The sequence below is a fragment of the Parambassis ranga genome, chromosome 8 (assembly GCF_900634625.1).
Source record: "Parambassis ranga chromosome 8, fParRan2.1, whole genome shotgun sequence".
Lineage (NCBI taxonomy): Eukaryota > Metazoa > Chordata > Actinopteri > Ambassidae > Parambassis > Parambassis ranga.
Window position 1 is genome coordinate 8,498,851 of NC_041029.1, and position 17,703 is coordinate 8,516,553.

General features: G+C 43.7%; 1 protein-coding gene across 1 annotated transcript; it reads right to left on the reverse strand.

The window, feature by feature from the left end:
- Window positions 1–8,399: 8,399 nt before the first annotated feature.
- Window positions 8,400–17,703, reverse strand: foxk2b (forkhead box K2b). Its single transcript, XM_028412487.1, has 9 exons — window positions 17,229–17,703; window positions 12,786–12,980; window positions 11,776–11,929; window positions 11,205–11,351; window positions 10,919–11,112; window positions 10,526–10,728; window positions 9,945–10,190; window positions 9,632–9,832; window positions 8,400–9,541 (listed from the first exon to the last, which is right to left on the reverse strand). The coding sequence occupies exons 1-9, from the start codon at window positions 17,519–17,521 to the stop codon at window positions 9,342–9,344; spliced, it is 1,833 nt and encodes a 610-aa protein (XP_028268288.1). The 5' UTR covers window positions 17,522–17,703; the 3' UTR covers window positions 8,400–9,341.

Below are 17,703 nucleotides of genomic sequence, written 5' to 3' on the forward strand. Positions count from 1 at the left end.
AAGTAGACTCTTCTCTGTGGTCTATTTTGGCAACCAATACTGTCAGACATATTTCCAGCCTACCTATTTTTTTTCCAGGAAATCTCACACTGTTATTTACAAATGTCTAGATTTGTAAGAAAGATGACTGCAGGAGCTTGTCTGAAGGTTGTTTTATTAAATTATTATTATTGTTGTTATTATCAGGGCTGAGATGAATCCATGACACATGGGGGGGCATGTGTAATCTCCATCTGTTAATGAGGAAAGGAAAAGGTTATCAGAAACTGCAGCAGGAAGCGGCGGATAATTTATTCCTGCTCATACCCTGTCTTTATTCTGGCCAGTGTATCAATTTAAAAAGCTGCAGGCTGTGTGTTCGGAGGCATTCAGCTTTTTCGTCAGTGGCATTAATGATGCGACGGCTTACATCATCTGCGGCTATTATGGCTGATATTTCTTCAGTGGGTTGGACAATAGGAGACAAATGTATTAAGGAAGAGAGTAATTAAAGTGAAGTTATGAAATGATTGAAGTGGAGAGGGTGGAAAATAAAAAGTGGAAAGTTGGAGCTCCATATTTGGTCCCTGCCACCTGTCTTTTTACCTGGTTACAGTGAAGTGAAGTGAAGTGAGCTGCAGATCTCTGCTGCACGAATGCCAAAATAAGGCAGAACAGAACACCCCAGCCGTTCTATTTTGGTTCACAGACTTAACCCAGAGTGAGCAGTTATTGCTGCTGTCAGGGATTAAATATTTCAGGCACAGGTGAAGCTCAAAAGGAAGAGTGGAATCAGAATGAATGAATGAAGTCATGATTGGGTTCTTTTGACTTGTACAGTGTGTGCCACTGCTGTATTTCCAGCTGGAGTCAGTCCAGAATAACATGCCACAAAGTGCATCAATCACACATCATCCAAAGTCCTCTGAGTTATGCAACAGGGCTGCATTCCAGGTAGGATCCCAGCTTGGGCTGACACCTCTGTGGACTCAACATAGATTTTTGAAAAATAATAGATGAAATAAAATAATTGCTGAATATACCTGTACACACACACACAAAGCAGATTTTTATCAATGTACTCAAGGCCGTGCTGAGGCTGCCGTGAGGGCGGGATGAACCTGCTGATCTCACTGTGTGTCTGTCTGTGTCAGTTTTTTTAATGCTCTTTCATGTATAAACATTTTATGACCCCAATCTCAGTGACCTCCTCACTGAACGGCTCCTGTTTATTCATCAGCCTCCTCTCATTAGGCATCCATCTGTTTCCTTTGAGGACAAAGGGGGGGTCACCCGCTCTGAAGTTAAGGTATGAGAAAGCAAAAAACTGACGGGGAAGTTTCATTTTGCAATCCCGTGCCAAATGTTATATTAATGGAGTGGTTGAGCTGTGTTGTTAGTGTCCTTCTGTCTCTCCCGCTCCCCTGTCTCTCTCTCTCTTTTTTTATTTTTTTGCCCAGCACACCACTGGCTGGCTGCATGTCACCCAGATCACAGTCAAGAACCCTCACCGCACAATCATTCCAGTTGCTGAATAATACAAAGCAAACAGTGACCTACTTTCGAAGTAGGGAACAAGCTATAAAGAAGATCTGGAGTGGAGTCCAGCACAGAGGTAGACTGTAGGTGGAGCAGGGTTGGTTCAGAAGGGGCTGGGCGGAGCCCTTGACTGACAGATCCAAACACTGGTTCATGTTAGGATATTATAGGGAAAGAGGCGGAGCTTGAGGGATGAAAACTTCAGCAGCAAGCATGGTCTGCCATGTGAACTTCAGAGTCCAATCCGGGCCCGGCAGAGGATCCACTATCCGCTGCTTGCTGCCTCCTGTAAATGTGATTAAAACAGGCAGGCACAAGAATACTGCAGCAAGCCCCTATCCTGGAGGCCTCCCTGCACAAGGAATGCAGTTCACAGGAACAGGGCCTCACATGTGTCACACCATCAATCTGGGCAGTGTACACTTTTTGACCCTGTACTTCTGCATTCCAGCTATTTTTTACCTTTTGTTTGTATCGTGTTTATCTCGCTGAAGGCTGCAGGTACGATGTGATGTTTACACTTGTTGCTAGGGCGTTTTCTTCAGCTCCATCACCACGTAGACAAAAAAAAACTACTGACACACAGGAAACACAATGCACACATAAATGCTTTCACTGCTGCTTCGTGATTATCAAATTTGCTTAATTTATTGTTTCATTAGGAGTGCTTCACATAGAGGTTAATTACAGGTTGACCAGGGGTGATTATGTTTTTACTGAGTACTCCGTCATCAAAGAAACAGCACTTTTCAACATGGAAAAATGTCAATGCTGCTCTCCATTGATTACATACACTACATGAGTTCTCTCTTTGGTGACACACACAACACAAAACTCGACATCTGGGGTCAAGTCGTAAAGTACGAAGGTTAAACTTTTACCTTCTTTTTGATGTCTGGAGCCAAAACGTGCAACAAATTGCCAAACCGCAAACAAATACACATGTGACACAAGAGAGCATAATGTGTAGGTTCATCAGCCTTTCTGTCCCCATGTGACATTTCTACATTGGCTGCTTCACTCATGATGTCAACATTGCAGGCTGCTCCGAATGACAAGCCCAATATTATATTTAAAAAAAAGCCACCATTGCTTGATATCATCATCACCTCAGTCTGACATCCTACTGTTCATTTCTAAAAGTTTATTTTCTGTCTTTTATGTCAATTATTTACTAAATTTTACGACTTTATATGTGGTATGTAACTATATGTGGCAATTACATCATGTCTCTATGGAGAAGTCATCTCTACAAGCCTCTAGTGGCCCTTAGCGGTACTACATCTTGGGCACAAACATCACCCAAAAACGTCAGGATTGCTTCACATGTAAAAATGTGTCTTTTCTCATCGCAGACAGCCACACAGAGGGATGATGTGTCCTCTTCCGTCAAACAGTCACGCAACGCTGCTCACAGAGGCTGCGGGAGGCAGAGCGAAGTGGACACGGAGGGAAAATGTAGGGCATGCCGTCAGCACTGTGGCAGCACGTCCATGTGAACGTTGCGACTGACTGGTATAAATAGACCTGTGCACACTGAAGGCTGAGGTTCATGGTGCCTGGTGGTGTACCTGTGTGACCAGTGTGTTACCACCTGCTGTCACTGGTCAGGCTGGACTTTGACCTTCAGCCAGTTTTTGTCGCTAAGAAAGTGAGGTAGATGACTAATGGCTGACACATACTGGTAGTGACTGACCGTCTGTAGAGATAATTTGGACAATCAGGTGGAGTAAGGTTTGCAGACCAGATCCATCACAATTGGCTTAAGTCTGAGACTGTCACACACACAATTCAACACCTAACAAACAAAAAGGAATTTATTTGGATTTTGAACATAAATCCAAGAAATATTAAAAAAAACTTTTTTTTTAAAAGTTAAAGTTTTTTCAAAGCACTTAAACGTCTCCCATTGGTTTAAATCTTGTTCTCCATTTCGACCAAACAGAACAGAGCTCATTTAGTAAATGGTCCATGCTCTCGCCCTGTGGATTACCAGCAGCTAACCCCTCTGCTAGCTTGTACCGAGTGAGGGATTACACAAAGGGCTTGACCTCCGACCTCAGCCAAGATGCTCGTTAGATTCATGCAGCTGTCTGCAGCCACTCAGAGTCTTTATAAATTATACCTGAGCACGAGCTCAGCATTAGCAGCACATGAGTGTAATCAGACAGAGGGTGAAGGTGCTCCCTTGTGTTCCCTTTCATGCAGCTTTATGCACACACTGACTTCCCTAAGATGGGAGGAGGCGCCACACAGGTGTATTTATCCACTCCACTCAGCACACAGGTGATCTCCATCACCTGCCTGCACTACACCTGCAGTGATTTAATCTAATTACAGGGACAGCAGTGAACAGACTGCAAACAAATGTCTAAAACACTGAAATGGCAGAAACATGTTTGTTCTGATGTTTATTGTGCTGTAAAATGTGCTTGACAATGAACTTAAGGAAACATAAGTGTACAGATTGAATGATATTTTAACATATAAATGAATATCTTTTATCCAAGTCAAGACAAAAGTTCAAACACTACAGCATGAAGTTAAAAATCACCCTCGCTCCACAGCAGCAGTGTAAATGATTGATAGAATGATGATTTTTTTCTTCTGATGAACAATCTATATTCTATTCAGCTATATCTCTATGGAGGATTTAAATGTTTTCCATTCAGGTTTATGGGTCCGATTATCCACTGTGAGAGGAAACATGTCTCCTTAATGATAATATTAGATGCTACAGACAGATATCAGCGTGTTCCGGTGCATGGGTGTCTTGAATTTTTGGCAATAGGCCAAGCAGACATGAGATCTTCCAGTTTACACATTATGAAATGAATCTCCCAAATCAAACTCCCAGCAGCAGACTTTTGGATCTATTTGGCTCGGTGCTATGAAATTCACACGTTAAGAAGAATACGTAAGAATCAGCTGCTATCATCCTCATATTTTCACTCACAGGCCACGAAATACACACTAAAAAAACGAAAATGTCGCTCTCTGACATTCTAATGATCATCATAACATTCAAAAAAATGAAAACAAAACAACACAAGGTCACAGCAGCAGCACCGTTAAAGTCCCTGACACACTTTCTGACATCTGTGCAGCTCTATATACAACAACAAGAGCTTTTTTTATATAAGCACAAACCATATCAGAGAGAAATGTGAATGTGTTTGGAGCCAGCCTCTAGTGGGCATTTGAGGAAGTGCAGTTTGTAGCCGTAGTGATGCCTCTGAGGAAGGTGAGGACAGTTTAACTTCACAAGGCAATAAATTGTTAGATCTACATCTAAATAGCCATAAAAATACAGCTTTAAAACCATTATATCTAGTGGATTTTAAATTTTTAAGCTTTCTCTATAACAACACATACTCCTTAGCTTTTATTGACAATATGAACAAGACAGAAGGCCACAGACTTGACTGTGTTTATGAGTAAATAAGACACAAAGTATCATCATGTCCTGGCTGCTGAGCTGTAACAAACCATGTTTTTCACAGCAGCGGCAGAATAAAATGCGACCTCTCAGCCTGCCAGACGAGTTTGTGGAGCTCTAGAGAAGCGTTACGGGACGGTTAAACTTGCCGAGGATCCCTCTGATGTAGCTCCAAGAGGATCTCATGTGATGTTTTCAGACCACTTCATGACCCGGAGGCACTGCTTGATCCTGGCCTTCCAGCACCTAGAGCGAGCAGCAGCCAGCCACATGTCCAGCAGTGATGAAGAGATAAAGCACGAGACAGAGAGAGACGGCCGACAGAATGAAGGCAGGAGCACCTCATACCTGCTGTGTCAAGAGATTTTAGCATCTCATTAGCATGTGCACATCAGCAGCACAGTGTATGTGTGTGTGTGTGAGGCCTCTTAGTGCCTCAGTGCTCTCAGCATCCATTTGCTGCTGCTGCTGTGTGTGTGTGGGAGAGAGAGATTTGTGGGAGTCCTGCATGTTTGGGGACTCTGGGATCTGGTCCAGGCCAGGTGCAGAGCAGCTGCCACCCAGGGTTAAAGTCTCCACAGAGGGTCACTGGCAGTTTGGCTCATCCCTGCGCTCCTCGCTGGCAACAAACGCCCACACGGCCTCCCAGTGTAGACCATCTTTTCCTCCCTGCTTAAAGCCACCCACATCTCTCTCTCTCTCTGTGTCTATCTCATTGCTTTGTTTTTTTTTTTAACTCTCCCACTCTGTCTCCATCACGCTCTCATCCCTCTGTCCTCATTCCACTCGCTGCTTGTGGAAATGGCTGCTGCTCGCCTGCCATCGGATGTCACGGCTGTTGAGAGGCTGAGAGTAAAATTACATTCAAGCATATAGGAGGCCCTTGTGCTGTGCAGTGTTGTGAACACTCTGGTCCAGCACTTGTGACTTTGTTGTAAAGTGTGTGTGCGCGCGTGCGTCAAGCATTTGCATGTTTTGCTCTGCACTGCCACCCAGTGGTCAATGGGAGATAAAACAGGTGTATAACATCAATGTTTTACAAATTATTGTTGCTTATGCATGTTATCAAAAAACTCTCTTTAAAGTACATTAAAGTCCCAAAAAATGAAAACAAATAACACCACAAAGAGCTTTATCTAATAAATAAATAACAGCTATAATAAAAACAGAAAAAGGAGAATCTTCTTATAATGGACAGATTAGATTTATCCAGATTTACTGCAGAATGCATGAGGAAATTTAAATAGAAAAGCTTATAGAGGTCCTTAAGGTTCATGACCTAAGGTAGATGGATGTGATCTGTACAGCTCTCATCACATGGACGTGCACTGCACACAGTGTAAAGTAAAAAGAATTGCAGCAGTCCGAGCTCTGATTGGACACAAACAGTGAGGCCGAAGCACTGAAAGACCTGTTGTTCTTTTTCTGTGTTATGTCAAAACAGGGATTGCAATAATTAGCGAATAATTGGATTTAGTCCCTGAAAATAGCTAGATCACAAGAGGAAAGCCACGTGGAGAGGGAGATTTTGTGTAACCAGGATTGTTGGTTACAGCAACAATCTCCAGTGTGTATATGAGCCACTTATCATGGCCTCCTCGCTGCTGTCCTTCACACCGTGATGATTTTTAGGAGATCTTTGTGGGGAAAAATAACAAATCCAAAAAAAAAAAGCAGCAGCTTTAAGGAGCTGCAGTCAAGATATTGTCAGAGGATTAGAGTCCTGGAATAGTTTTCCTCTGGGAATGAACAAACAGCAAAGCGGCCTCATGACCTGAGACGAGCTAATAAAAGACACCAGGCTCCAGTTGTTAAGGTGTTTGTTGACGTCTGAAGGGATACTTCAAAAAATCAGGCCGTTTTTCTAGCTTCATTGGCAGATGGCTCTCCGCTCATCATCTCTCTAAGCCCTTCCAGCTTCCAGGGTATCAACACTTGATACAGGCAGTCGCAACAAGCTCTGGTTTCTATGGAGACTCCACCTACACAGCCAGCAGCGGAGGCAACACAAATGTGTTGATAATGCCAATCTTCCCCCATCCTACATCCTATTTTTTTTATCTCCAGTGTTTAAAATGCAGCTGCTGTTGCTTCTTTGTCACATCATTTTCCTCTGCTTCTGCTAGTGTGTGTACATATGGCACTGACAGGAGCCAGAGGATCAGAGCCCACAGAGCTTGTTACAGTCAAGTCTGTGAGGAGCAAGGTGTCTCTCCTGATGCAGGAAGTAAAGCCTTTAAACTTTTGCACAATAACGATGTGCAGCGTTGGCCTGTGTAGCAGCTGAAAAGTGAGGAAACACCTTCATTGGCTGCGGCTTTATTTAGCTCCTCTGACACAAAGGAGGAATGTTGGAACTCTGCAGGGTGCAGCCTGGATAATTGTTTCAGCATCGCCGGGGCGTCTGTTTACCCAAAAACACATCCGAACATGAGCACTGAACAGCACCACACAAATTTTTACACAGCTTCATAACTTCAGATCTGTTGCGTTTTGCATGCCAAACATTTAGAGAGGTTCTCTCATTTGCACAGAATCAGCTGATTTTTAACAGTGTTTAAAAATGACAACAAACTCTGCAACCTTTTGTACTTGCAGACTCATGTGTGATTTTAATCTGAAAACCTCATCACATTCAATCAGATAAAGAGTTTCAGTTCAGTGAAACTCTTCCATGAAAGTTTAATGCAATTATATGTTTTGTTTGTTATGTATTTTTTTATGACGTTTTAGTTTTAATCATCTTTCCTTTTTTGGTCCAAACACCAAAAAAAGAAAACAAAAGAAAAAAAAATCTGAATGTTCCTGTCATTGGAATAACACCATCTTGTGATGTGTGAGGAATAAAAGTAATCTGCCTCCCAAGCCAGCTCCATCTCTAAAAAAATGTTCCTGTGCTGCCCCTCTGTGGAGAGAACTGGAACTACAAACAGCCTGCCAATGAAATCTATATGCATAAATTGACATTACAAAATCTAAATGCTGAATCAAAGAGATAAAGAGAAAAAAAGTGACTTTAAATTAATTTATTTAAAAAAAAGCATTTCTCCACTGAAGCAGAACAAACATCAATTTTTTTCTTTTACTATTGTTTGGAACGTGTACAATCAGAAAAAAAAAACAGACTCTCCAGGTCGCCGGAACAGAGCAAAATAATGAAGCAAGAGGAGGAGGGGAGGGATCTGCCAACACCACAACGTCAACACAGCCAGAGGGACCAGGAGGTTGGAGGAGGAGGAAGAGGCGGGTGAACGAAAAGAAAAAAAGGAAGTGAAATGAAAACACAAACATTTAATAATCAAGTGCAGGTCTGGTTTGGACAAAGCATGTCTTTTTTTTTCTCCTCTGTTCAATTTACAGTTAACGACTTCTCCGTTATCGGATACATGCAAGGTCAACATCTGGAACTACACATGGAGATTTTGTATATCGGTTATCTGTGCAAGTATTAAAAATATGTAGGTATAACGAAACGATTTCATATGGATATGTCAGAACGAGGAGGGGGGGGGGGAGAATACGAAAAAACTATTACACTGTTTCACCGAACGGGGAAAAGAAAAGTTCACATAAAGTGTGAGTGAGATTTCTAACTTAAGTTACCGAAATGTCACTGACCTCACCATTTTGTACGCATCCTTTAATTAAATTACTCGTCTAGATAAGTGAAAATACATAAAAAAATCCTATGCTCCACATTTTGAACAACAAAATACTGCATATCTACGTACAGCTGCGATTAAGGAAGGTCAGTATTGTGAGAGGCTAGCTGCCAGAGTTTCAGGAATATTGGCTCCGAGTTGATCCCTTTCTAACTGTTTATTTATTTATTCGTTAACAATTCTAACCATTCCGTGCTCGTCACACTCGTTGCTTGCTTGGTCTCGTCGCCCGCGGGCATCCCGTCAGGTCAGGGAACAATGTTGTCTGCTGGCTGCCGGAGTCTCATATCTGCTCTGAGGTAGATGCGACAGAAAGGTGGCATCCAGCCCGAGCTGAGTCACGGCCTCTTCCAGTTGGATCACTTGAGGTCAAAGTTCAGCTCTTAAGGGTTACTTGTTGTTAAGGCTTCCTGTGGTCTTGCTTTAGTCCCTCTCCTGTTTCAGTGGCTCACAGGGGATACCATAAAGTTCCTCTTTGCCCCTTTTTTTGTATTTTGTTCTCAACTCACATCCAGTCTTTAAAGGGGTGGACTTTTTCCTTTTGCTGCTCTAGAACAGATAACCCAAACTGAAAATGAAAAGAATCCTCTCCGTTTGGCACCTCGGGAGTCAGTGGTAGAAGGAGGAGAAACAAAACAAACAACAGGGACGAGAGAGAGAGAGACGGTGTGGATGGAGGGGTGAGAAAGTGGTGGGGGTTGTGTGGTGTGTGGTTGAACAGACTAGTTGCCACCTTGGTTGTTAGCTGCTGACAAGTCTGAGTCTGCCGCGGCGGCTGGGCCTGTCTCATCCTCTGACTTGATGCGCTTGACATCTGGCTGTTCGCTGACCAGCTGGTCCCCGTTCTGCCGTTTGGTGGGGAGGGAGGCCGAGACTGAGGCGTGAGCTGCCAGCAGGTGGAGGGGGCTCGCCACAGCTGGAGCTGTTGGGGAGGAAATATTTTAGTGAGCTGTTCAAACTGTGGTTCACCAATATGTATGGGTTAAATCGGCTTCATCCATGCGTGTCTCACCTGAGATGGCGGATCCCTGGATGGCAGTGGTGATGCTGTGAGTGCCGTTCTGTGTGATGGCCTTAATGGGCAGCTGGTGTTGGCCTATGGGGGCCTGCTGCACTATGGTAACAGTCTGCAGGGGCGTGGCTGACTGGGAGCTCTGGATGATGCGACCAGTGGCACCTATAGAGGTGATGGTAGGAATCGTCTCTACTTTGACTGTGAAAAGGAACACAAATGTTTTTACTACACTTTAGAACCTCACTTGAACGGGTCAGGATGCGAACAATTTAGCGAGGAAGTGACCTCCAATCCTATTCCACTGCCTCACCTTTGACCTCTGTGTGCTCTCCGTTCTCCTGCGGCTCACTCTTGAGGATGGTGGCTGGCTGGGCGATGACAGCGGCGGGGCTCAGGGACCCTGTCTGGACCTGCTGCACGACGTGGACAGTCTGAACAGCAGGTTGGGAGGTGCTGGTGCTCACTGGGGAGGCCATGGTGTAAGTCACTGGCTTGATGGTTTGAGGTAACTGACGCTGGACTGCTATGAGTACCGGCTGGTTGCTAACAGGCGAGCCTGCGACAAAGCAAAGGGAACATGTTATTGTAAGCCTGCAAACTTAATCACAGTACAGCTACAGGTATCTATATTTACCGTCTATTGTAACATTTGAGGCTGTTTTCCAAAACTGTCTGAAACTAAACACTTTTAATAAGACCTCAACTAGGGACCATAAAGTGTTCCAACCAGCACAAAATTGGCTATAAAATTCATAAGAAGCCTAACATCCACAAAGAGTATGCAGTCAAGGTGCACCTTCATGACACTGAAAAAAAACACAAAACAAGAAACTGCATCCACAGAAGTGGTGCAAAAGACAGAAGGACTCTCATGCGGCAACTGTCTCATACCTGGTGTGTTTTGTGCAAAGCGTGCTTCCTGGATCACTGCCAGTTTTGGCTGGACCACTGCAGTGGACACTGGTGTGGGAGCAGAGGAAGTGTCCAGCTCCAGAGGAACCGGGGAGCCCTCTCGTGATAGGCTGTCAGGGGTCTGGACACCGCTAGAGTGAGCGGAGAGCACCCCCGAGTGATTGGGAGAGGCCGGAGCACTTCTGTAGTGCAGAGGGGGAAAGATGTAGATTAATTCAACAGAAACAAATGGTTTTGAAAGGTGCTTTGTCTCCACACGTGGATGGTCTCAGACAATAAGCTCGAACAGCACTGCTTTTACATGTGCTTAAATGGTGAAATCCACCTTTCAGACTTTTCCCTTTACTACGAGTGGATGAAGCAAACCCTGACCTGGAAGAGAGGGGTCCGTGTGGGGTCCTGAAGCAGGGGACGCCCCGGGGCCTTCGTTTCCTAAAGGCCTGCTCGATGAGCTTGCCCTCAGAGGACGGATCTATCCTCCAGAAGGAACCTTTGCCAGGTTCCTCCTGCGACCGCGCCACTTTGATGAAATAACGATTCAGCGACAGGTTGTGACGGATGGAGTTCTGTGACAGAGGAAAGGCGCAGTGGATGTTATGGTTTACGTTTTCAGAGGGAAAACTATGCAGTGACAAATAAAGAGGAGGCGAAACCACACCTGCCAGCCCTTGTCTGCAGTCCTGTAGTAAGGATAGTTCTTTGTGATGTGATTGTAGATTCCGTTTAGTGTGAGCTGCTTGTCCGGAGCCAAAGTTATGGCCTGGACTATCAGCTGTGCATAGGAGTACGGAGGTTTGGAGTCGTCCTGTGGAGTAGAGGTGAGGAAAGCAGATTAAAACATGGATAAGTCTTCCAACTAAAGGAAATATGTTAATCACTTGATCACTAGTTCCCCCCCATTAATAACCTTTTCATATGATTCACAGAGAGCAAAGCTGTAGAAACTTTAGAGTCACAATTCAGAACTATTACACTCAATTAGGACTGGCCTGTGAAGGCGTCTTTAGAAAATTATTTTGTGTTCTGATTATTTATACCCTGATTAACTAAAGTATAAACGCAGAATAAACCATAATGATAATAATCATTAGTAAATGTGGCTGAATATATTTTGCATGTAAGAAGAAGCAGAAAATTGATCAGCAGGGGAAAGTGCAGAGAACTGGTGAAGACATGCAGCACCACGCTCCAACATGATAAACAGACTGAGACTGAGCTTAAGTCCTCACCTTGGGACTGTCCCCTCCAGAGGCCTCTTTGTCGTTTTCAGGCTGGGAGTTGTCGTTTATAAGCTGCAGCTCTGCAGAGCTGACCATGCGACCACCCATCCTGTAGCCTGAAGAGCCTGCGCCCCGCGGGCTGGAGGGGCAAGAGTTAGCAGCACTGCAAGAGGAATAAAAAAAAAAAAACAAGACACATCAGCTGCCAGGAACCTTACTATAAAGATAACTTACAGTAAATCAATAAATAAAAATCCAGATCCAACAATAGATTTGGATTAAGGGCTTAAACCTAAAATATTACAAGCCTGGTATTTCTTTAAAGGGACACAGCTACATTCTTTTTTGGCTCATCCGATGCCTTTGCTGCAGTGGCACGAAGTCTATGCAAATCATGGTACCTCCCAGATTGTCTGCAATCACTTTTGAAACCACAATCAAGTGTAATTATCAATTCTGAATAATTAGGGGATAAAAAGGCTTGATGTAAAGGAAGATTTCCATATTCCATGTCCGTTTCTGTCCTCATGGGATGCTGGAGATGTTGGTAAACCAAACAAAAGGAGCGGTGCCCCCGGACTCACACATGTGCAGCACCTGCTGTCTGTCATTACTCCCGGTGGTTATTTGTCAACGCACTTTTACCATTTAACCTTCACCCAGGATGTGTATGTTGTTTTTTTCAGCCATCTGGCTGTGATGAGGGTTTGAGAGGATCTAAGAGTCTGAGATGGAGCCGCCTTCCTCTCAGAGCTCTGTGTTCGAAAGACTAAGCCTAAGCTGATCACCATACAGGGGCCATGTCAAGGTCAGCTGATACCTCAAGGTTAGCGAGGGGAGGTGTGGGAGTGACTTTTCTTACCGTGTGCTCCCACAGCAGAAAACTTCACGGCAATTTTCAAATTATATGTTCCATACCATTATTATACTTTTAATGACAATTATATTCATATATGTGTTACGCTGCTTCTTTTGTTGTTGACATTGGAATATGAGCCAACTTTTGCAATAATGAGTACCTGATGGTGCCAGTAGGCGATGGCAGGGGGCTCATTAGGTGAGCGATGTTGTCTGGAATGTTGATGGTCAGCGGGGAGATCTGGGGCTGTACTGGTTTCACTGGGGACTCTGGCGTCTCACGCTTCACCTTCTTTCCACTGGACAGGGCTGTAAATGTGATCTTGATGTTTGTGCTGGGGAACCTAAAAGTGCACCTGTAGAAACAAAACAAACATACACTCTTTGAGCTGTAGCTTTGCACCCGTCAGAACGAAGAGCATTTCAGAAGGCAAATTGAATCAGTACCGGATAACGCCACATAAACCTCAGCTGTGGAAGAACCATTTACGGATTCTCCCCCTGTGAAATTTAATCAAATTTAAATACTATTGCAGCGGCTTTATGACGCTCTGATATGTCCCCGTTTTCAGAGGGGGAGTGGAGGCCTCAGTGGATCACAGAGCTAAATTAGGCAGAGTGGTAAATGTAAGACATGAAGTGCATCAGCCTCAGCACCATGTCAACAAAAATTCAGCTTCAGGTTTTTTCTAGATAGTAGTGTTGAAATATACTTTTCTGATCACAGCAGTAAACAGAAATGTCACCTAGTGTGATTTGATCACACTAGGTTGATCTATAGGGTTGCCAGACGACAGAAGCAGGAGCACAACAGAATGTAAACTGCAAAAAGCTTGTATAATAAGCAAAGCACTTATTTTCTCTTTTCTACTATACCAAACATCCTCAGAGCCTTCCTACATATTCCAGAATGACTTTCAACACACAGCTGAAAATAGGGTAAGGACTCGTTCCATTTTCCTTTAAATGCCTTGTTGCAGATTAAGTGATGGTCCAATGAGGCTTCCTTCAACATAAATCGGCCTCGCTTCTAGGATGGATCTGCTGCATGCCCCGTTTCCCCTCAGTGAACTAGGTTATTTTCCTTCTCTTCATTAACGCAAAACTGATACAAATCAGCGAGCCGTGTTGATGACTACTGAGACAGGAAGCCATCTGAGGAGCAAAGTGTTGTTTTTGGAGCTGAGAGCGTTAGATATGAATAAAGGTGTGCCAGCTAGCTGGTTTACGAGCATGTACAATACTAAATATGTAGTGTAAAGACCACTATATGAACTATAACACCATTGGTGTGGTCTTTAAACAAAAGAAGGACTGGCACTTCCTTTCAGCTGAGACTCTTGTTGGCTACTTCAGGATGCGGATAAGCTCTTATTGGGTCAAGTGAGAGGTCGGCCATTTTGAAAATATAACAGAGGAACTGTTTAGAAATAGCTAGAAAATAACACATCTGTCTGCTAGTTTGAATGGTACAACAGCAGGGCGTTAATTTGTTTAATTTACCTTTATACTGACTACCTGATTGGCTGAATCAATCTGCACAATAATCCAACTAAACCTAGCTGTTTACACGACCAATGTATAGTAGTGCATTGTGAAAGGATGCACTACATGGATTGCTCAGACATCAAACTTTAATCTTCAATTCTTCTGCCCTAGTTACAGATGATTGGATGTTAAAATATGTTTGCATTTAAAATACTCAGGATGTCATCACAATGTTTACCAGAATTACCAATGTTGTAGGGGAAACAGTTAGGGAACTCTGCAACATCCACAGATACCGCTGAATAGAAAGAACTCCACTGTTAGGATCGGGCTGCTTGAAACCCTGGAGATGACGCAGGCACACATTGGTTTTCACTTAGCTGAAGACTGCCAGGCACAGCAAGTTTGTTTCATTTTTTTCTGCCAGGCCCTCGCAGAGCTGGCATCTGCTGAGAAGAGAACTGTATCCCCGACACCTACATCTCAAATTAGCTTTGCTTCTCTCAGGAGGAGACTGAAACACTTCCTGGAGCCAGACTGGAGAGGGGAGACACTTTCATTATGTATGCTGCACTCTTTCAGGAAGGGCTGAGTCTTCTCTGTAGATCTGATTAAAGTTATGGAGGGTCCTTAAATAGCATCAGATGCTAGCATCACATCTTGGAGCTGACAGAGTGAGGACAATGAAATCTAAATATATCAATAAATAATAAAATATTCAACACAATTCACTTCCTTTATAACCTTGCTGAAATATTTGTAGCCTGCTGTCAATGAACACAGATGTACTGCATGTGCATATAAACATCAGCGGTGGTTTGAAATATTAATATCTAACCCAACCAATGCTACACATGCACATGCAATATACAGTCTGGATCTTACTCATGTTACCCCTGCCCCCCCTCATTCTGTATGCTGGCATGCAGTCACAGAAGCCCCTTTATCAAGCTACCACCCTATTTTTCTCTTCTAAGAACAATGAGGCCCAAACTCCAAAACACAACAGCACAGTTGCTGCGCTGCAAAAGCAGGGGGACGGCAACAAACAAAGCTTGTTCGACTGGAAGCTCTCACTTGATTCTCAACCCCCCACCCTCCCTGCAAACAAGAATGTCAACAAAAGAAGACAGGAAGAAAACCAACTTGGGGTGAATTTTGTGGGTGTGGGAGAGGACAGGGAAGGGAGGGCAGGGGTGGGATGGGATGGGAGGGAGGAAGGGGAAGAGAAGGCTGTTGCTTTCTGTTCCCTCTGTTTACATCACCAAAAAGGAATCCCTGGAATACAAGCAACCTCTCACGCTGTCAGTCTTTCGCTGCACCCATCTTATTGCAGACAGGGTCTTCTTAGGGTCTACTCTAGCTTGAGGATTAGAGTAAAGCATGTGAACTACTGCTAAGTCAAGTGCCCTTAATACAGACTAATTATAGGAAGTTTGTGTGATCAATAATAGAATTGAAACCACAGCTTTTTCTTCCTTGCTTCTTGTGTTGATTGTTGTAAAATACAGTGCAAAATGTAGCTTAAAACTTTCAAACACATGCAGCAGACAATATTTTTGTGCAAAATGCCAATTTAAAAAAAACACATCAAGTCAATAATCAAAAACAAACAGACTTTGTGTAGTGCAAAAGAAAGTGGTTTCACACTGAGCTATTGCACAAGAGCTACGAGCTGCGTGCAAAGTCTATCCAGTGTGTTGACAGAAGCTGGTAGGTTTGTCTACACTACAACCTAGGAACGTATATTATTTTTCTGTCTGAAACAAATAGCTTGTAGTTTCAGTTGTGTGTGTGGACAAGCTCTGCTTTCATTGCTAGAATTACACATCAAATTCAATTACTAAATTTGGATTTGTTTTGTTTTTTGCAAAACTACACTGTTGGCCTCATTTTTAGTTTATGTCCCACCCAGTGTAACGTCTCCAAAAAACAGCCACAACAGTTGTGTTGTGTGTGAGTGTGTGTGTTTAAGGAAGGCAATTGACAGAAATGTGAAGGCCACAAGAACACTTATTTCTGATAGTGATTAAACAGCGGATTGTTTTCATTGCTGTTCTTCAGATGTCTTTTTTCTTGGTGAACTCCGTTTACAAAGAACACTGAGAAAAGATAGCGTACTAACACATCAGAAAACATGATGATCGAACTGATAATCAAGAGTAAACTTAGGGCTGGTTTCTGTTGAAGAAACTACTTGGAGCCCATCTTATTTTTAGGCTAAATGTATCCGTTTGAGCAACAGGGCCTGCATCTAAATGAAACAGCAAATGTTTACTGGAATACAAATGCCACGTTTTACAATACATTGGTGAAGTGATGCAGATTTTACTGTGTGATAAATGTCTGTTTAAAGAAAAACACATTACACAACAGCACATTATCAGCAATCCTAAAAGTTAAACAATGGCACGGTGCAGGCTGGAACTTGCCACTGCAACACTTAACTTTGAAACACAACCGATCTCTGGCAAAATAACAAAAACAAACTTAGCTTTAAAGTTTACAATGAATAAGTAAACATTGTTTGATACATTATTAATTATTGATGAAGTACACAGACAATGAGGACTTAGAAATACTTGAATAGAGGTCAAAGGGCCCTCGGGTTATGCTGCTGTGAGTCGGTAGGGCGGGGACCTGCTGGTTTGTTTACGTTTAGGGGTCGAGAAGAACTCCATTCACAAGAAGCTACAGCTAACTTGTTAGCTGACATGTTGGCACCACCACAGTGAAGAATGTTTACAGTATCACGAGAATACATTTCTGACTTAAAGGCATCCACGTGACAGAAAAAACAACTACCACCAGTCAATATCAACAATAGCGTCCCAGTAGCTGGTAAGCTAGCGACAATACACACTAAGGAATGCAGCTAAGGCTAAGTTAACCAGTGGATGGAATGTGGAATGAATGCAGGAGGCTAATTAACACTGGTGCTAACAAGAATGTCAACAAAGAAAATGGCAATAGGAACAGGATGCGGAGTTCTTGCTAACATGCTAAAACACGTGGTCCTCTTGACCCTGCTAGCCAATATAAACCCAATGTTGTTATCTTTAGCTGGGAGGCTAGTGGAGCTGGCGTCCACATGTTCACCAAGAGGGGAAACTTACATCCGTGGTAGCTGCAGAGGAGGGGCGCCCCGTCTGAGAAACACTCCGTCTACAAACACCCCGTTTTTACCGAGGCACCTCAGGTAGAAATCTCCGCTGCCAGTGCCGTCGTCGCTGGTGGTGAATATCTCCAAATGCCGGCGCGAAATAAAGCTGGAGTGGCCCATGCTCACGTCCACGGAGCCCTGAGATGAGTTTCGCCCGATGGTCACCGAGCGCTTTTTCATCATGTATTCGAATTCACGGCCCTCAAGCCGGGCAACCGGCCCAGACGACCCGCTTACCACAGCCATGTTCGGGTTATAGCCTCTAAACGCCAAATACCGGGATGACTAAAAACACCAGTGTACGGACGCCCGACTTTGGCCCTTCAGAGGCGTATAAATGGAGCAAATCTACAAGAGGGGCATCAAATTCAAAACAGGAATCTAGAGGGGAACATGCGAGGCCAGGGACAGCGGCTCCGACCCACCGC